Here is a 21,656-nt window from a genome sequence, read left to right as displayed (position 1 = left end):
TGATAACAGTAACTCTATGCACATGTGCCCCTTTGATGGTTTGACTCCCCCTGCCCTGGGAGGTTTGCAGGCCTGAGTGCTCCTGAGCCTGTATGGATCTTTCAGTTGGGTCTTTGTACCCAGCCCCAAAAGTCTTGCTCAAGGACCACTGCAGCAGACTTTGTCTCCCCCTGAAGTTTCACTCTGCAACTGTAGCTGTCTACCTGCCTGTGTTCTTCTACCCTCCCAGAGGCCTGGTTTAGATGCATGACTACCTGTCACATGACTTAATTCATTCTCTCCACCTGAGGAGGCAAACCAGCCATGTCACAGGTGGGCTGAGACCTAGTTCCCTTTAGAAAGGCCAGCCACTCTGTGAAACTGGGGAAGAATTAAGCTGGTTTGCCCTGAAATTCAAAGGCAGTCTCAGAGATGCAAACAGAAACTGTGACTGCACTTGAAATTTAAAAGAAGGACCTTGGGGGAAACGAGGAACTGGTGGGATGTAATCTAAAATACATTAAATCTTTGCACCTAATAATCTCAACAGGGTGAGATTGTTGGACCTGGCAACACAGCATAATAGGCACCCATTTTAAAAGAAAGAAAAGTGCAGTGCTACTTGAAGCAGAGAAAGTTCCTGAGTAATGGCTCTCCTGAGGCACCTCAGCTAGTGCCTCTGGTGAATTTTATGCTTGTCACCTTGTGAAATTTGTGCAGCAAAGATAACAAATGTCACCAAAGTGAGAAAAATGTGAGCAGCTTTTTTACAGAGAAAGTTTTGCTCAGGGGGAATTAAAACTGTGTTTTGCTTGTAGCACAAGCTTCCAAAACGTCACCAGCCAAACAATAATTATTTTGCCTTTCATGGAAACCATCACCCTGTCCAAACTGTTTAGTTTTAGATTCTATACAAAGCTTTATCCTAAACACCCATCCCTTAAATGTACCTGGCAATATCATAGGGAGTTTCCATAGCATCTTCACTTAGGAGAACAACTGGATATGTTTTTATCTCTGACTTCCCTATCAGCCATCAGTGATCCTTTTCTGGGTTCTTCCCATTTGCTCTCCTCTTGCTCTTCATTTTCTCCCCATTTTTAACAGCCTTCTGGAATGGAACAGGTGTGCACCCTTTGGGTAATCTGTCTTTCCAGGTTTCCTTCATCAGGGGCCTTTTAAAAACCTGATCCTGAACACTGAAGGATGGAGCTGTCCCAGAAAAGAGACAGAAACTCAGCTCACTGCTTTCTGCCTATACCTTTACTTTAGCAAAGCTTTTGATATGGTCTCCCACAGTATTCTTGCCAGCAAGTTAAAGAAGTATGGATTGGATGCATGGACTATAAGGTGGATAGAAAGCTGGCTAGATCGTTGGGCTTAAAGGGTGGTGATCAATGACTCAGTGTCTAGTTGGCAGCCGGTATCAAGTGGAGTGCCCCGGGGTCGATCCTGGGGCCGGTTTTGTTCAACATCTTCATGAATGATCTGGATGGTGGAATGGATTGCACCCTCAGCAAGTTCATGGATAACACTAAGCTGGGGGGAGAGGTAGATATGCTGGAGGGTAGGGATAGGGTCCAGAGTGACCTGGACAAATTAGAGGATTGGGCCAAAAGAAATCTGATGGGGTTCAACAAGGAGAAGTGCAGAGTCCTTCACTTAGGACAGAAGAATCCCACGCACCGCCACAGGCTGGGGACCGACTGGCTAAGCGGCAGTTCTGCAGAAAAAGACCTGGGGATTACAGCGGACAAGAAGCTGAATATGAGTCAACAGTGTGCCCTTGTTGCCAAGAAGGCTAACAGCATATTGGGCTGCATTAGTAGGAGCATTGCCAGCAGATCGAGGGAAGTGATTATTCCCCTCTATTCGGCACTGGTGAGGCCACATCTGGAGTATTGTGTCCAGTTTTGGGCCCCCCACTACAGAAAGGATGTGGACAAAATGGAGAGGGTCCAGTGGAGGGCAACGAAAATGATTAGGTGGCTGGGGCACATGACTTATGAGGAGAGGCTGAGGGAACTGGGCTCATTTAGTCTGCAGAAGAGAAGAGTGAGGGGGGATTTGATAGCAGCCTTCAACTATCTGAAGGGGGGTTCCAAAGAGGATGGAGCTCGGCTGTTCTCAGTGGTGGCAGATGACAGAACAAGGAGCAATGGTCTCAAGTTCCAGCGGGGGAAGTCCAGGTTGGATATTATGAAAAACTATTTCACTAGGAGGGTGGTGAAGCACTGGGATGGGTTACCTAGGGAGGTGGTGGAATCTCCATCCTTAAAGGTTTTTAAGGCCCAGCTTGACAAAGCCCTGGCTGGGATGATTTAGTTGGGGTTGGTGGACTAGATGACTGCCTGAGGTCTCTTCCAACCCTAATCTTCTATGATTCTATGCCCTCAGATAGATGCCAGATTGACTTTTGTGTGAGCTGCACACACATAGCCAAAGATAAAGAGTGGACCCCCCCCCACCACCCTATCCTGAGTTTGTTAGGGCCCATCTATGCTATGGGTGAAATCTTGGTCCCACTGGGGAATTTTGCCATTGATTTCAGTGGGGTCAGGATTTCACCCTACAAGGCTAACTGCGTGGCTGGGATGATTAGGGAATTTTAACACAGTGGCGTGTGGACGGGACACATGGTTACAGATCAGTGTTAGAGGATCATATCACAGCGTTGGGCCATGGAACGGTGTGGGTCATCACAGAAAGGTGCACTGGAGGACTGAGGTTTCTTGGTAATTGTAGCTATGTGCCCTCCTGTAGCCATAGAGGAATTAATGGAATGTAACTGTCACTCACTGTCAGTCATTAGTCACTATCCACACACACTGCCCTCCTCCTCCTCCTGTATCTCCCTTATTTGTCATTTTGAATATGTTTTGTAAAGGACGAGCTTGTAAGAGGCCATTTTCTAGGTTATGGAGCAGTCACTTTGATGTGATGTCTCATTTATTGCATGGAAATTACAGATTTCAAAAGTCACCTACAGGATTTGGATGTCAATTCCAATTAAAATGAACAGACACTCAAATCCCCTAGACCAATCTGACAATCCCATCCTATTTCTGTTGATTGAAGACCACTGCCCATCTCAGGTCTCAGGCTCATGTAACTATTGAACCCTTTGGTAGGACAGAAGTATGATTGTATTGTAGATCATAGTGACTACATTAATTATATTGCAGGGGCACCCCAAAGGCATTTTGCATCTTCCAAACATGGAGATGACACAGTACCCACCCCAAAGACTGAATCCTTCTCTCTCTATCCCTCCCACCAACTGGTATCCATCAGCACAGCATCGGTCTCTAGTGGCTTAGCGTGCAAATGTGGCGCTAAGGAACAGGAAGCTGCTCTGGCGAAGCCTGCTGGCCAAGCACAAATTCTAATAGTACAAAGCATGTCTTTGACATATTGAAGAAACGTGTCAAAGAGCTTTTCAGCGCTTGCTTAAAATGTTGATTCTTAAACTGGAAAGTTGGCTACTCGTGAGAGAACTCTGGGGTGATATAATGGGTAGAAGTGGCTCCCGGTGCCCTTCGTGGGCTTGAATTTTTCCTTTTGCCCATAAGCATAAAATGTTTGGCTGGAGTTTTCTCCTTAATAATCCTCACCCTTAACAATGGCATTAAGAGGTAGAAAGAATGACCTCACAACAGCCACAAGCTTCTCTGCCAATGGTCAATGCTCACTGCTTAAGTGGACAGGACTGAAAGCAGAAGAGACGCACACTGAGTGAAATCCTGGATCTATTGATGTCAACAGCAAAACTCCCATTGATTTTAATGAGCCAGAATTTCACCCACTACTTTAAAGCCAAGATGTCCAGACCTCCTACAGCCTAGTCTATAAGGCCACTAGTAACACTTAGTATTTATAATAAAGTCTCTAGAGCTCTTTATCTACCTATTGGCCCAGACTGAAGGATGCAGTCTGCACTTTTGTGAGTCAGTGAGACCAGCGGCACCAGAGGGGAATTCACCCTGGGAGCTGGCAGGAGGCAGTACTGCCTCCTCTCCCCAACAAGGACTTTCACTGGTGCCCCACCAGCAGATGTTGCTGGAAATGTCACTCATTATTCCCATCTGTTTAGTGGTTGGAGTGCCTCAGCAGAAGGACGCTTGCACCAGACATGCAGCAGCAGAGTCCAGGAGGTGGATCTGACCCAGTGACTGAATCTTCATGACGCCCACTTAAATGATGTAACTACTATTATTATCACCTGTTTGTAGAAGGGGAAATTGAAGAAGAGAGGTTAAGTGAATTGTCCTTGGTCCCAGGAGGTGGCAATGCTATCTTGGGATTAGAAATAAAGTGTTCCTGACCTCTAGTCCTTTGCTCAGACTATTAGATGCCCCTCTTCTGTCAGAAATGCAGATTTGGGTGTCTTGAAAAGAGCTATTGCCAGATCCCTAAAGTCCCCTTTATACTCAGCACTGCAGCTGCCATGAGATCCAAAGACTAGAGAGAAAAAGAGAGACTGAATAACAGTAAGTGGTGTAATACATTTCTGACTAAGCACGAAAACTCATTTCAGAGAGAGATTTTGCCCAGTGAATAGAAATGGAAGAAAATGAGAATTTGTTCTGTCAAGGAAGGAGGGGTGGGGGAATACCCTACTGTCCAGGGTTGTTAGCCTGAGGACAGACAGAAAGGGAGGAGAAGGCAAACTGTAAAATTTAATAAAACCCGCGCAGACTGAAGTCAAATCAGAATGCCGCATGGACTGAAGGCCTTCTGTGTACAATGGCGGTATGATTAAATCCATTCTGATTGGGATTCAAACTCGAGATTAATCAGGGAGACTGCTTATTTGCAAATTATATGCATGGTCACTGCACCTTTAACAGTAAATGTACCCAGAGCAACTTTATATAATGGTTTCTGCTTGGATCCTAGAATAGTTCTCATTCTTCCAATACGCTGGTATTGATAGGCAGTCTGGGCTTCATTATTATATCTGAAGCTAGAGCAAAGGATAGTTCCCCAGTGAACAGATAAATGAAAGCTTGGCGCATTCCTGATTTTTCCAATCTCTTAGGGGCTTAAAATGAGACCACAGAATATAATAGATACAGTATTCAGACTTCCATAAGGATATGTTCCTATTACTTAAACCCCTCATATTTGCATAAAATATTCTGATTGGTTGAAGTCTATGTACTCAGCCACATTGAACTAAAAGATGCATTCATTACCACCATGTAAAAAGTTGTGGGGGGGAGTTGGGGAAAGCATAGCTAACATGTGCCATTAAAATGATAGGGGGAAATATGTTCATACACATATACAAGAGGTACTCTTGAGGGTCCTTTTTAACACCAAGGTTTGCAATCAAAATTCCAAGGCTGTTACGCAGGGAAGCAGAGTTGGTATATGAGTAATATGCAAAAGGCATTTTGGGCACAGTGGTTCCTAAAATCACACAAAACTTCCCTGGCTTTCAGTCTGTTATGAATTCCACACTCTCAGACCCAGTCTGTTAAAATAGCCTCCACTGTTCACAAACCTGGGGCTGATCTGTGGTTTGGGGTTGAAAGTGTGAAATTTGCAATTCTTTATGCTTTCATAAAGAAGTAAAAAAAATCATTGATTTTGACTGATTTTAGCTTTGAGATTTAGGGTGTGTTTCAATTTGGAACTGGGAGCAAAAGCAGAGGACAAAGCCCCTCACAAATCAGAACCAAAGGAAATATTTTCACTAGATGCCTTGCCAAATCTAACCACCCATGTACACGTGCAATTATCTCTGGTCACTGCCATGTTAATAGACAACTGTCTGGGAACACAGGCTGTGTATGTAGAAGAACAAAAGTTGCATTTGCTCCACAGGTGCCTAAGAGATTTTCTGTCACCATTTTTGCATAAATTCGTTCACTGACAAATATGTCAGTCGGCTAAATAAGCCTTTATTAGAAATGAATTTAACAGCAAATCTGGGAAATCCTCCCAAAACAGCCATCTCTTTAGAATCCTGGATTTGCATTTCTAATTAAAACGCTGTCAGTTTAAGTGCAATTCTCCAGAAGAAATCAGTTCTAAGAGGGGAAGGGGGGAGAATGGAGAAGCTACTCAAAAAATTTTCAAAGAGATTTATTTTGTATATTTCATGATGATCTTGTTAATCTTTTTTTTAGAAATGTATTCTGCTAGAGGATTGATGTTCTTTGTAATAAGCTGGCAAAGCACATCCAATTCCTGTTAGGTTCAGTTACCTTCTATGAGGGATAAGATCAAAGAGCAAATTTTCTGATCTGGGATTGCATTTTGTTTTGAGAAATGAGACATTAGCTGGATGCTTTTCTTTTTCCTGTGAAGAATCCATCAGTGCTAAAACTAGAACACAGAAAACCTTCACTCCATGAGAACTAAGGGGAATTGAAACTTCATCACTATCTGCAGTGGCTTGGTCATTCTGGGGCCAAACCATCTCACCTGTCAAGCAGGAGAGGAGAGGGGTTTTAAAAACAAGAGTTGAATGTTGGTCAGTGGGATTCATCCTGCAAGAGCAAGAGGAATTGTGGGCTTTAGAACTAAAGCACCATTGGCAGACTGCCCATGATACCTTAAGATATGGACAGCATTCTGCCTGCCTGGCAAAATCCTAAATTTTCACCTGACTGGGCACCATTTTTAATTATTAACTTTTACAGACAGGTGAAAATACAGGCCATTTACTAGACAGCCCAAAAGGACAGTAGGTGAATCTGCACTGGGACAGGTGGTGAATGAGGGTATGGGGGGGGAGGGAAGTCAATGCCAAGGAGGAGGCATGTTGTCTGTGTCCTAACCTTATGGCTGTTGTCCTGGCCTGTGACCCTGGCATTCCTCCCTGCTTCTCCTTTAAATCTCTGGCCAGTGGACGGTGGGCATGTTCATAAATACAATAACAAACACTGAATGGCACAAAAATGATGCTATTGAAAACAATGCTTTGGTGTCCAGGTATAGAAATTCTCAAGAAATACCCTGGGGCAGATACTCAAAGGCAGTGGTGACGGGAGACGGGGTGGCCAAGGAACTGGTTTCAGCTCTCCCAGTCCTCATGCATGTTAGATCTTCAGAGGAGGGCCTTTAACTTGCCCTACTGGCATAAGCTCCTTGGCAGTGGTGGATGGGGCAGAGAGAAGCTCCACCCTGCTATGTACCATCCTATCCTTGGAACGTCCCTCACCCTTTTCACTCCATGCCAGGTGTGAGGGATATAGCTGGCACAACAACTAGGTCTCTACGAACGGAGAGCTCCTCTGCACAGGGAGAATGATCCTCCAGAAAAAAAATTATGGAACAGTTTTCTACTGAAAGATGTGCTTTAGTGGACACCTAAACATTCTGTGGGAACATGTTACTTCTGGCAGAGTTGTTCATGGGAAAAAATTGCAACAAATCATTATTGAAACAAAATGAGAAAGTCAAAATGAATTTCTCCTTTCACTTTGATAACACTGAAACATTTTGTTTCGATAAGGTAGAACAATTGGATATGACACTATCATTTCAATTCATTTAATTTAGACTGATAATATGAAAATTAATATTTTAATTTAACATCATATAGATTATCTTGCACACAATAGTTTACTGTAGTGTAAAATTCTAAACACAATTAATTGAAATGATAAAGAAGAAATGAAACATTTTTACCTTATCAAAATGAAATGTTTCAATGGTCCCAAATTGAAATTTGTCAGAATATTCATTTCACAGGAAATTTCAGAATTTCCTGCTTTTCATTCCGATTTGGATTTTTTCCCCAAATGTCAAAACTTCCCACAGAATGAAAATCCCGGTTCCTGACCAGCTCTGATGCGGCACAAAGTGGAAATAGAAAACCAAAAAATTCAGCACTCAACTCCTACAGGAACATGGTACCTGGAGGACTTCAGTGTTATTCCATTGGAGAGATGGGCCTTGCTAGCTGGCAGTAATAAGGGTAATAGAAAATCAGCGGTGGGCAGAGGGCATGGGGTGATTATGGCCAGCCAGATAAAGTTGGAAGAAGAGCTTCAGGGGTCTCAATTTGGAATGTGTAGAAGAGAATTGCTCTGATGGCAGAGGAAGCAATGTAGCAAAACAAATCAAAACAAAACCGCATCTGGTTAATCTAGCTATGTCATCATTTCCCACATCCCAGAGTCAGCCAAACAAGTCTCTTGTTGCACTATTATCCTCTCCGCTTATTACTTGCAAGGATTTTATTCGGTTTAAAAAGGCTGCCGTTCCCAAGTATTAATACAGTCATCATTATGAATGAATACAAGAGTTAAATACACCGATCCAAATGTCAAGACCCGGAGCGTATCTTTGTGAGGGCTAAAGGATGTGGGCACAGAAATCTTTCCTTACTTCAATAGAGTGCTCAGTCACTAACAGCAGTTTCAGAACAGTGGAAAGCTGACTAACCCAACGTTATGCTTGGCATGGACTAGGAGACATGAGAATACTCAATGCAAGGGAATTCAAACCTCATATTGCCTATTAATATAAAGCAGTATAAAAACACACAATAGACTTTGTTGGGGCTTGACCTTCAGAGCAACTGGTTTAAAAAATGGGACTTGGTGTCCTAAGTCACTTAGGCACTTTTGAAACCTGTATCCATAGTGATAGCATGGCTGCCTCTTTTCGGTCTACAGATGCAACAGGGCAAGGGCTATAAAATATGTTACATAAGCTGCCGTTGTCTTCTCCGTCATTTCAATTTGGTAAGCAGTACCATTGTTCTTCTGAGCATGGGTTCAGAGTCTGGCTAGTCTATCTGTGTACCCCCAACAGTCCAGATTGAGAACCTTCTGCTTAACATATGTCACTGATATCGAATCGTTGAAATGCCCAGTAGGTTTATATCCAATCTTGTGATGTTTCGTCATGGACATTTCCCTTTCATTATTATTATTTACTTGTCCTGTGGTAGCGCCCATTCATGGGCCAGAATTCCATTGCGCTAGGTGCTGTACAAACACAAACCTAAAAGATAGCCCCCTGCCCCAAAGAGCTTGCAATCTGAGCCAATTCATTATTATGTACTCGCAGAGGCCTTGATTTAAGGTTTATAACTCTAAGTTACATATCTAGCAATGGGGACAAAATGTTGCTTTTCAACTTTGTCTCTGATGAACCATTACATAACAAGGCATAACCATGTCTGAGATTTTTGTTGCTTCCACTTGTGGTTAGGCACATTGCTATGACACTAGGATGAGTGGCTGTCTCCACTGGGTGTCATCTTCTGTGGGGAGCAGATGCAAATACCCATTGTTATTTATTTATCCAGCTCATGACAGGTGCGTGATCTGGAAGCAAAAGCCATCTGCAGCTCTCAGTAGGCAACCTCTAAGTGATAAATGAATAAAGAATAAGGTAATGATGTCTGCAGTCTAAAGGCTGGGGTCCAGTTAACTGCAGCTGACAGGAATTAAACAAGTCACAAATGTATCCCAGCTTCATCAGGGAAGAAAAGCTGTATAATTGCAGCTGGAGGATGAATGTAATAATTAGCTGTGCAAGTGTTGCTTGCCAGGTTGAAGTGGCCGTCATCATCAGAAATTGTTGGATTTGGTGTTATCCAGTTACTCTTGTTTGGTGCCTCTATTGCCTTTTGCAAATGCTTCCTTCCCCAAACACACATCATCTAGACTAATTAGGGAAACATTTGGGGTTATTTTTTGTTTCTTGCAGATCCAAAGGTGTGTTCACTGAACCCATCGACTCCTCTCCACACCCTCCACCATTTATTAAAAGTAACGTGTTGTGAACTCTGGTGAAAGGAGTTGGAGTGGACAGACCTGGAGACTGAAATCCTCTGCAGAAAGAATGTTGTGTTAGTTCACATTTCCCCACATCATTCCTTAACTCTGATTTAGAATGACCACCTCTTGGGGAGACACAAGGTGGGGGAGATAATATGTTTTATTGAACCATCTTCTGTTGGTGAGAGAGAGACATTTTCAAGCCACACAGAGCTCTTCTTCAGATCTGGAAAAGGTACTCCAAGCATCGGAGAGCTCTGTGTGGCTTAAAAGTTTTTCTCTCTCACTGACAGAAGTTGGTCCAATAAAACATATTACCTCACCAACCTGGTCTCTCTAATATCTTAGGACCGACAGAGCTATAACTACACTGCATACACCTCTATGGGAGGCAGTTCTGTCTCTGGGACCATCTAGTCATTGGCCATTTTGCTGAGATAGCCAACAACTCATCTGGGTCAAGGCAACTAACCTGTGTCATGCTGGGTTCTGAACAGCTGCAAGATGGTCACAATATAACAGTGTCCTACCTTCATGAAACCTGTCCTATATTAAAAATATGGGGTTCCTATTGCTTTGTAAGAGGTGATTTTTTTTAAAGAAAAGAAACTATCACCTTTATGAACATCACTTCAGAGGTAGGTTATATGTACTAGATCAGGGAGCGGGATTCTACATGAGACTATACATTCCACTGCTTTGAAATTTTTCACCTCCAGCTCAGGTTTCAGGTGATAATGGTTTGCTGACATCACAGAAGCAGCATGCAATATACATGACTGGTTAAGCAAGCCTTAGGACTGAAGTAGCCAGGGGGGCTACAAATCAGCACTGAGATGCCATGGCAGAGGGGCTGGAAAGCCACTTGCCCAGTGTCTGGCTCAAGCCAATTCTACTTTCATAAGCAATCATTTCACTCTCAAATCTGGAAGAAGAAAAAACAATGTAAAGTCAACAGTTTGCTGTTTTGTCCCTGTTATTTACTGTGGCTATATTTCCTGCACACTGCTCTCTCTGCACTTTGTGAAAACGGCTCTGATTGCTCTTCCAGGAGTGTGAAGCTGAGAGTGTGTTTGATGCTTTGGCTTTTATTTCCCCAATATTAAAAATGTGTGGTCGCCCTTCTGCAAATTGCAAATGTATTCAGAAGAGTTTTGTTGCTGAGCAAATGTGGTCCCTGGTTTCCATTAAGTGGTGTCTGAGCTCAAAGAATGGCAATTTTGACCAAAGGGATTTCAGGTCAGATTGATATAAATGAGATGACATGATGTCTGAGAGAACAGCTACTCCCACATCCGCGAGAGATTTAAAGATAGCCTGGACAAAGCAGTAATATACAATATAGAGGAGCGGTGCAGGGAACAGACTACTTTATTTCACTCTTTTTCCATCTCTGATTTCTGCAATTAGTGAAGTGTGGGGTTTGTTTGTTTGTTTGTTTCCCTAGTTGGAGCAATGGAGTGTGGAGTTTTGTTTGCCAGTTGTTTGCCATTAGCCCACAATGACTTCTAGAAAGCACGGCAGCTGGATCCATTAACTCATGCAAACCCAGACACAGGATGGAATGGATGTTGACATGTGTCATCACCGTGTCTGTCATTTAAAGGCTATATCTCCATTGCCATACTCCAGGCCAGATTTCAGGGCAGTGACAGAGGATGTTAAAGAGACACACTGCAGAGAGAAAACGTTGATGTCACAGGAGGGAGGCAAAAAGAAAAGGAGTACTTGTGGCACCTTAGAGACTAACCAATTTATTTGAGCATGAGCTTTCATGAGCTACAGCTCACTTCATCGGATGCAGTGTTTCTGATAGGTAACCCCTTCCTTGCCAGCCTGGCTGCATAAAGTAACATTATGATTTCCTTCCTGCCTGAGATGTGTTTGGCTAAAAAGGAAAGAGCACAAGCAATCTGGGGAGGGAGCATCATTATTAAAATCCCTTTTAAAACAGAATCTTCCCTTTAAAATGATATTAAAATGTTTGACTGCAGTAAATTAATTCCTGCTTGAGCTATCTATCTGTCTGTCTCCAAATGCCTAGAATAATTTGGCAATCTGACTGGAGAGACAATGCAGTAGATTCATAGATTATAAAGCCAGAAAGGACGGTTATGATCGTTGAGTTTGACCTCCTGCATAACAGGAAAAAGAACCTCACACGCTGAACTCTGCATCAAGCCCATGACTTCTGTCTGAGCTATAGCATATTTTTGAGCAAGCTATCAGGTCTTGATTTACAGACTCCAAGTGATGGAGAATTTCCCTTGTCCCTTGGATGTATTAAAATGCATATTGTTCAGATGAGCCTAGTTTACCAAGCAATCCAGATCAATCTATATAACTGACATGTGCCATGACTATTTACCACTCCACCAATTTTCATATCATCTGTACATTTTACCAGAATGACTTTATGTGTTCTTCCAGATCACTGACAAAGATATTTAACAGCATTGGGCCAATGAGCAACGACCCTGAGGGTCTCCCATAGAAACATTCTCATTGGCTAATGATTTCCCATATACAGTTAATTTTTGTGATCTAATATTTAACCAGTTGTTAATCCATTTAGATATGTGCTACACTGATTTTGTATAGTTTTTTTAATAGAAAGTCATGCAGAACTAAGTCAAATGCCTCACTGAAGTCTAATTATATTATGTTAATGCAGTTTTCTTTATCAACCAAACTTGTGATCTCAGACAAAAAAAAGATATTTGTGTGACCAGACCTATTTTCCATAAAATCATGCTGGTTGTCATTAGTTATGGTACCATTCTTTAATTTGCTACTCATTGCATCCCATAGCAGCCTTTCCATGATTTTGCCCGAGATTTATGTCAGCATCTAGTTACCCATGTCATCTCATTTATCCCTTTTAAATATAGGTATGACATTAGCTTTTAGCCAGTGCTCTGGAACTTTCCTGCTGTTCCAAGATTTGTTAAAAATCAGCATTAATGTTTCAAAGGGTGTCTCGGCCCATTCTTTTAATACTCTTACAAGTACTCAGACAGAATAATACAAATTATCCTGTTCTTCATATTTAAAAATGTTTAATTTAATAGTTGCTGTTTAATTTCCTCCCTAGTTACTGATGGCAAATAAAGTATTTCATTATGACTGTAAGATAAGAATTACATCATCCCATTTCTTTCCAAATGGGCTCAATACAGGAATAACTGGGTGAAATGTAATAGCCTGTGATATACAGGAGGTCAGATTAGATTACCTGATGGTCCTTCTAGCCTTAAATTTCATGAACCTAGGAATCAAATACAGAATAGAAACATTTATTAAATATTTCTGCCTTTTCTGCACATGACTGATCATTTTACCATCCTTATCTAGCATTGGATGTTATACCAATAAAATAAAAACCAGCAGGATCTTATTAAAGGGAAAAAGGCAAAATACCACATTTATTGTGAATACAGAAAGAATCATAGTAAGCAGTTAGTTATAGCTATAACATTCCATTCAATCTCATATTTATTCACACATTCATTCATACAAACATACACACACACAGGTTCTGCAAGGTTGTTATCATAGTTACCAGCCTTAGAGTTGCTCATGCCAAGCCACTGGCCAGGTGGCCTGGACATGAGGAGGGAGCAGGGCCTTGTCAGATGCTCATCTGATGCTCCTGGAAGTTGGTTTGCAGAATCAGACCCCAAAGTTCTCACTTTTTAGAGTCTATTTTTATAGGAATTTCTTCCTATGCCAGTCTATGGGAATTGCTTCATCATGCTGTTGCTGAATCAATCAGCAGATAGCACATTCCTGACAGCTCCAAGATGTTATCTTGTTCTTTGGTTTCTCCCATTCTTGAGGCTGTTGGGTGGATTCCAGTCTGCCCTCTGGGCGGTCCTCTGGTTATTTCCACTTGACGCCTTCTTCAGCCGATGGACACTGGATTCTTAGGCTGGCACCTCCCTGATCATTCAGTTATTATCCACACCAAGCATCCATCCACATACATCCTCTATCTCTATTTTAATCACAATTGTTAATACAACAAAAGGGCGGGGAGTCTCTGGGTGCTGTTTCTGTTGTTAGAATATTGCTTTGAGTCTCTCTCTCTGTGAATTGCTTTGAGAACAGACTCTGTCTTAGAATGTACTAACACAATTAGCAGCTTGCAAGTTTCACACATAGAGGGAGAGAAACAGTACCAAAAACCAAGAGACCTCTTAATTAGTAATACCCTGGAATTTAAACTATGGGGAATCAAACTCATTTGTGATTTTAATACAGAACTTCTTTAATATGATCCAACATGGACATATATCATTGCTAGGATTTCACTTGTTCCTGATACATGTAAAGAATTCTGTCTGAGGTAAGTACTACCCTAACCAGGAATTTAAAGTTTCCTATTGTTTGTTGCTGTGTTCTGCTATTTTTTTTTCATCTGAATGAAAACTAAAGAAAATGTTACTGTGCAAACATTATTTTTCACCAGCAGTGATAGTTTTGTTTCACTCAAGCCTGTGTCTTGACACATATAGCAAGGAAATAGAGAGAGAAGCATTCTCCCATTTTGACACCGAGCTTCCCAAGAAACAGGTGTAAGAGCTGGCATTGCTCAGCAGTCGCTGATAGGGTGTTAAGCCCCATACCACACTTCTGGCCTATATCACCGAATTGTATCTTCTACTCCTTCATCCTGATTCCCCTCACCCTTCCCTTTTGTCTTTAGATCCCTCTCTGGCCGCATAGTTGGTGGTGTCTGGTGGTTTTTTACCTTGATCATCATCTCTTCCTACACGGCTAACCTGGCTGCCTTCCTGACAGTGGAGCGGATGGTGTCCCCCATAGAGAGTGCAGAAGACTTAGCCAAGCAGACAGAGATTGCCTACGGGACCCTGGAAGCTGGGTCAACTAAAGAATTTTTTAGGGTAAGAGAAAATGGTTAAGACTTTCATATACAAAACAAAAAGATCATGTCAGCCTTTGTGCCATTCCATGGAAACGACAGATCATGAAGTTTGCTGAGTACTGTAAATAACCTAGAAACATACAGTAATTATATGCTTCTGCACATTACTGAGTAATTATACTTAGCAGTTCCAAAAGTAATTACCCTATGACTTGCAACTCAAGTTTACAGAATAATAAATCTTTTGTTTGCCCTGTAATTAAATGGAACCACTTACCATATATAAATACGCTGCCATTATGTATGGCAGAAGCATACATAGCAGAGCCAGAAAAGATTATGTTGGCTATCCAGTCTACCTCCTTCATTTTGCTTCCTACAACATTCCCATTAATGTCTCCTCAAACATCTGCAGGGATGGAAACCTTACCACTTCCCTTGGGAGTCTGTTCTGCCATCCAATTGCTCTTATTGTTAAGCACATTTGCCTAACATCTAGTCTGAACATTAGCTTCTCATCCTTCCATCGTTGGCATCTAAATACTTTTCTTATTTCCAAGTACAGTATTTATAGGCTGTGATAATCCCTCCACTCCTTCCTGTGATTTCTCTTTTCTGGTAGAGGGTATGCTATCCCTCCACACCAGGGACTCTGTGGAGAATTCTGCTTGCTGAAAATCCCACCTCCCATTGTTCTCTCTAGGGAGATATAGCCCCACGCTGCTCATGCCTAACAGACACAATCCAGCCCTGGGTGAATGACACTCATTGCTAGATTGTTCTTATCCTGAAATTCCTTGAAGCAAATGACGCAGAGAGCTTGAGGGGTATTTGAGCTCTTTGACCTAAAGTCACTCATTAAACTATTTCTAACACAGCTGGCCTTCCTTACTAATACAAACCACAGGTACATGCTCAAGCTAACTCTGAGTCTCCCCTGGTACACAAGCCTCTGCTTCCAGGCTAATACATGCTGGGTTTGTGTTGCCCCATGCAGCGATCTAAAATCGCCGTGTTTGAGAAGATGTGGACGTACATGAAATCAGCAGAACCCTCCGTTTTTGTGAGGACCACAGAAGAGGGGATGATCCGGGTGAGGAAGTCAAAAGGGAAGTATGCCTACCTCCTGGAGTCCACCATGAATGAGTATATAGAGCAGCGCAAGCCATGTGACACCATGAAGGTGGGAGGTAACTTGGATTCCAAAGGCTATGGCATTGCAACACCGAAGGGGTCTGCACTGAGGTAAGTAGCCTGGATTTGCTTTTCCTTGCCATGCAGCCCAATACATCAATGTGTCCACACAGTTCAATCTCCATTGCCATATTAATCATGAAAGCAGGGAGTGTAAATTCTCAGCATGAGGCCATTAAACTACATGACTCCTGCTCAACAGTGATGGGAGTGACTAATTCTTCAAACCCTGCATATGGAAATTGGCCTCCGACTGGCCCATTCATTATGAATGCAGCTGCACTCCTTAAGGGATTTTGCAGCATCATAACCATTGATTAATAAAGCATTATTTTGAAGCGAGGCTCATCCTGTGGTGTGTGAAATGCCCATCTTTGCAATGTATGGGATGGCCCTGGTTTGGATCCATGCTTAGAGAGATTCTTGTGGTAACAGTATTTGTGTGTGTGTGTGTGTGTGTGTGTGTGTGTGTGTGTGTGTGTGCGTGTGAAAAGAAATGCTAACACATGAGGACAACATGAAAAATGAAGCGTTCTCATCCTTGCTAAAAACAACAATTAATTACAAGAGTTCAGTGCAGATGCTGAGTTTAGGGCTCTTGATATCTTCCAGGAGGTACAAGTCCAACATTTCTGAACCCAAAACAGTAATTGCCAAAGGCCTGTACCAAAACACCATCACAAATATTTTTGAAGGCTTTTTTTTAAAAAACCCTTAGAAGGCACAAAATCCAGATCTTTAGTATGGTTACAAATACAAAAGAATATGGGAAGAAGATTATTATGGAGGCAACATTTTCACACCTGAGTGCTTACAGTTTACTACCTGAACCTATGCACGAAGATAAGTGCTTTTGTATCTTTAGCATGTAGGGAAAGAGGGGGTTGTTTTTGTTTTGTTTTGTTTGGGGATTTTGTTTTTAATTAAAGCGGTTTTTCTTCCTGCCTTTTTTAACATTAAGAAATTCAGGCCTTTTCTGCCCTGAAAGACTCTATGGACAGCTGGAGGTCTAGTAGGTTTATGACATCAGAAAACTTAAAAAAGGAAAACGAAACCTCACTGAAGGAAGGTAGAAGTGATTGTCTTTTCATCAGACTGTTTAAAACACTTTTCAATTCATTTCATTAACACTTGGAAGGAAAGATGTCTTTGGCCTTGTCTGTATTGAGATTTAGCCATTGCTGGCCAGTATTTGGGGTGGCCGTGCTGAAGCAAACCTGCATGTAAAGGTAAGAAAAGCTGTGATTTGCACCATTTGAACTTATCCCACTTTCAAGCAGGGAGAAACCTGAACTGGTGCAAATCATGGCTTTCCGTGTATCTCCAGTTGGGGTTAGCACCAACGCAGCTATGCCAGTTGCTGGCCTGTGATGGCTGAACGGGGGCTAATCTAAAGCATAGACAAGATCTTACTCATGGATTCAACCCTGTCCCCCCTTCAGTTAAGGACAGAGCCAGCTCCCAATCTACAGGTGTATGTCCTCCAATCAGTCTTCCATCAAAAATCAAGGAAGGACAAGACTTGACATTATCGCTATTTTTAAGGTAAAAAAGTCAAGCAAAAGAAAAACAATGTAGGAAAGCAATGTACAAAAGGATCAGTTAGAGAATAATTTTCACTTTCAAAACTCGGTGAGGCATTAAACACAGTGGACCAGATCCTGAGGTGCCACTGACTTCAATAGGAGTTTTGCCTACATGAAAACTGAGTGAGGAGCTTGGGATCTGTCCTAATGGAAAGTAAAATAAGCTTCAAGTGATCAGAATGCCGCTGACAGCTCCACGCTTTGTCAGAATAGAATGCAGAAGAACTAGAGGATAGAAAAGGATCTAAAAAGCCCGGTGGTCTGAAGCCCACCTGTGTCCCATCAAACTTCAGGATTTCACCTACTCGGGTGCAGCATGAGCAGCTTCCTTATTCTTTTATTGGCCTTGCAACTTATATATTGGGATGCCACTTTCTTTCCAAAATGCCTAGAATCCTAATACCATCTACAGTAATTGTCACAAAATCCTACCCTCCTGCCTGCAGTCTGAAAAATTGTACCCTTGTTTGGGTCACGCTTTCGGTTAAAGTTCCATTTATAAAGGGTTTTTAAATGATCACGAGGTGTTTATAAGCATGTCGCAGACATGTGTGTCACATCTATGTGTTGTGGATGGTTACAAGCATCTCAGAGAATGAGTTAAAGATGGTGATAAGACCTGGAGATAAGCCATCTATTGCCCTATGGGACTCCACTGCAATTGATTAATCATTTACTAAAACATCTATTGATCAGTATATAACCCTTTATAAATGGAGGCTTAATAGTGACGGATACTTGTTCACTGACTATAAACTAATGTGGAGAATTTTAAACTGGGGTCCTAGGTCACTAGCACCCTGCAAACCATTTTCTAGTGAAGATCTGGTTGGTTTTACTGGGCCTGATCCCACTGACATCAAGGGGCACTCAATCAGGGCCATGGTTTCCAGCTTTAAAAATGCATTAAATACTTTCCATGTCAGCAAGTGCTGTAGCTGCCCCCAGAGATGTGGCTAGTTTGTGAATGGAGAGCAGGTGGTCCTTAAGACAATCTTTCTATTCAAATGTTGTCCAGGCTATGAAATTCTTTGGGTCTCTCCATACTAATGTGCATGCACTATCAGAGCTTCAGGGCTTTTGCCAGCATGCTCTCGCCAATATTTATTTTCCATCTTGCAAATATGGAAATTAAGAGGCAGGACTAATGTGCAAAAAACAGTCTGTCCTGCAATGTTCAGGATGTAAGGAAGCCATTAGTAATGCTTTTAACAACAACAAAAAAAAATAATCCACCAGCAAAACTACAAGAGGGGAATGCAAAAGAATCAGCTCAATCCAGCTAATCCATATATCTCTTTGCTGGGCAGGAGAATACAACATTTCTGCTGTTTCTTTTTTGCATCATAACCTCTGTTATGTTGCATGTGGAACCAATTCCCAAACCAGTCTAACAGCAAAGGAGGAATGCTTGATTTTCCGTTTGACCTGTTGGTGTTTCTTTGAAACAGGTGCTGTCATTTTCTGTCCCATTATGTTTGTTTTGTTTCACTGTTGTTTTATTTGTCAAGCTTTTGGTATTTTCTTTACAGTCATCATATGATGTGTGTCTTCACCATAGGGCCCTGCACACAACAGAGTGCACTGAACAAGGTGACACTCAGTCACCCGGGGAACAAATCCTAATCACTGGCTGAGGGAGTTTAGGGGCCCTGATCTTGTTTCCTTTCAAGTCAACAGGAGTTTCACCATTGGCTTCAATGGGAGCAGGATCAGTTTCACAAGAAGGAAGTTTTCTTGCTTTTTCCTGAGATGCTATGGGCATATCATGTATGCTATCAATAATTAAAGCAGTTTATTTGTCATGGCAAAAAATGAGAAAAGTCATTTTAGTTTAACCCAAAAAAAGAAAATTCATAATACTTGTAAGTGGGGCTACTATTGCCAGTTTGCATTAATAACTTAAAAACATATAAAAGTAGCAACCACATGTAGGATATACAAACCACTGCCACTGTGTTCTGTTTGATAAAGGATGTTATACATTCCTAAAGACATGGGGCCTGAGTCACCACTAGATTATGCCAACATCTTTATACAAAGTAAAGCTCATTGGTACAGAAAGACATTTTAATACACTGCAAAGAGCTGGACTGATATCAGCTTAAACTATTTAATAATATTTAATCAGTGGTTAAAATCATTTAAAAGCTTAGGTCATTCACCCGTACTCCACTACACTGGATATACACAGAGACATAGTTGTAAACATTCATTAGGGGTAAAAGGAGGATTTGCTTACCAGCCAGTCCCCAGTATGAGAAATGAGGATCTCCAACTTTATATTTACACATCAACCATCGGTTCTGGCTTGCATCATAGTCCACATTTCTCCTAAGTTTGAAAGCACGTGAGTCAGTATGTTTGGTAAGATCTAAATTCTCTCCATAATAATGTTTTGATCACTTATGAAATCCTAGCTATCAGGCTTTGTAGTCCTTTTTTCTTTCATCCAAAGTTGATTCCTTCACTTTATGTCTTTTGAGAGCTAGGTGATTGAATTTTAGATCAGATTTAATCTTTTCCTTCTTTATTTCTGCATGGAAGCCATAAGAGAACAGATAAAATATCCTTTTTCAGTGGCAAAAGTGATATTGAGAGCCTGCTCCTTCTCCCACTGAAGTTAGCAGGAATTTTGACCTTGACTTTAATGGGAGCAGGGTTGGAAACCTCAACAAACAACCTTCATCCTCTAGCACATGCACACCTCCCTCCCCATCCATCAGCTCAGTGTCAGATATGTCGGGCTGCCAGGAGTTAGTAGAAGAGAGCTCCCTTCCCCAACTCCCCCAGATTAACCTGGCTTTGGACATCATTCAGTATCGAATGGGTAAATCTGGTGCTTTGGGGAACAAAACAATAATGCAAAGCCAAATTGTCCAAAATCGGTTAAAGTCAATGAAATAACACCCACAATATGAGTCTCTAATTCGCATTTTAAAAAGAAACAGCAATGTATTAGGGAGGGAGAAATAGGACTGCTCTTGTTTTGCAATTGGCTTCCTGGTCTTTCAGCAAAGTTCTCCAGAGGCACTATAAACTTGTGTGTCAGCTTTTCCAAATCCCATAAACTAATAAAAATGTTCCCTGTCAAAAATACACCTAAAATGACACATTTCAGAGAAAATAAGTACCAGGCAGCTAAATCTTTCCTCAAGGACCCTGTCACTGTGAAATATCAGAGGCTTCCTATACTCCTTGTGAACTGGAGAGAGAACCAATTACTTTAAAAGAAATCTCTTAGGAAAAAATTAATAAAATGTATAACACATGGCACAAAATATCATCAGAGTGATTTTTACATTCAGAGGCTCTACAGAGGATTTACTGTGTTAATATCATATGCCTGTATAGGAATTACATACTCTTTCAGATCATCCATTAGCTACATCTTCTGCAAATTGTTCATCAGAGATTGCTGTGCTAATTAACTTCCATTCTGCTTTAGAAGACAGAAATAATCATGTGTGTTACTAAATTATTCATTACTTTTACATACAACTTACCATGTATACTCACTGTCACTGCATTTAACTCATAACTTAGGGTAGATCTACCCTGCAAAAACAAAAAAGATGTGTTTTTAACTTTAATTCAGGTTAAAAGAGCAATGAAAACTTGGCAATTTAGCTTTTAACTCAGCTTACCAGCTTGAGTTCAACCCCAGGCTGCCCTTTAGGCTTTAGCCGAGTTGCTGTGTCTTCACACCTGCTATTTTAACCTGAATTAACTATCCCGAGTTAAGAACACACCTTGGGTTTTTCTGAGTTTTTTTGTGCAGTGTAGATATGCCCTAATTTACACAAGTAGAGTGAATCACCAGACACCTTTCCCCAGAGAGCCCAGATATTTTACTGGCTTTTCAGCATTTGCTGTATGGAGTCCGTCAGAGTAAAAAAACTAAAATGATACAAAATTACCATGGCACACATTAAATGGATTCAAAACTGGCTAACTGATAAGTCTCAAACTGTAACTGTAAACCGGGAGTTGCCATCAAGCAGGTCTGTTTCCAGTGCGTCTCACAGGGATCTGTTCTTGGTCCTATGCTGTTTAACATTTCATCGGTGACCTGGAAGAAAACATAAAATCATCACTGATCAAGTTTTCAGATGCCACAAAAATTGGAGGAGTTGTAAATAATGAAGAGGTCAGGTCACTGATTCAGAGTGATCTGGATCACGTGGTAAAATGAGCACAAGCAAACAATATGCATTTTAATACGGCTAAATGTAAATGTATCCATTTAGGAACAAAGAA

The 21,656-nt window shown here is 41.5% G+C and overlaps 1 protein-coding gene and 1 long non-coding RNA gene across 5 annotated transcripts in view; one reads left to right on the top strand and one right to left on the bottom strand.

The window, feature by feature from the left end:
- Nucleotides 1-21,656, top strand: part of GRIA1 (glutamate ionotropic receptor AMPA type subunit 1) — a 157,507-nt gene that overhangs the window by 123,469 nt on the left and 12,382 nt on the right. For all 4 annotated transcript variants that reach the window (XM_077823714.1, XM_077823713.1, XM_077823710.1 and 1 more), the window contains 2 exons: nucleotides 14,437-14,635; nucleotides 15,614-15,861. In XM_077823714.1, coding sequence (XP_077679840.1) covers nucleotides 14,437-14,635; nucleotides 15,614-15,861 — 447 coding nt within the window. The remainder of the gene's footprint in view (nucleotides 1-14,436; nucleotides 14,636-15,613; nucleotides 15,862-21,656) is intronic.
- The window catches only part of LOC144268634 (uncharacterized), a 45,922-nt gene continuing 44,360 nt past the window's right edge, over nucleotides 20,095-21,656 (bottom strand). The window contains exon 6 of the long non-coding RNA XR_013346816.1: nucleotides 20,095-21,468. This is a non-coding gene — a long non-coding RNA (uncharacterized LOC144268634). The remainder of the gene's footprint in view (nucleotides 21,469-21,656) is intronic.

The sequence above is a fragment of the Eretmochelys imbricata genome, chromosome 8 (genome assembly GCF_965152235.1).
Source record: "Eretmochelys imbricata isolate rEreImb1 chromosome 8, rEreImb1.hap1, whole genome shotgun sequence".
Lineage (NCBI taxonomy): Eukaryota > Metazoa > Chordata > Testudines > Cheloniidae > Eretmochelys > Eretmochelys imbricata.
Note: the sequence above shows the minus strand (reverse complement) of the source record. Positions and strands in the feature narration are given on the sequence as shown.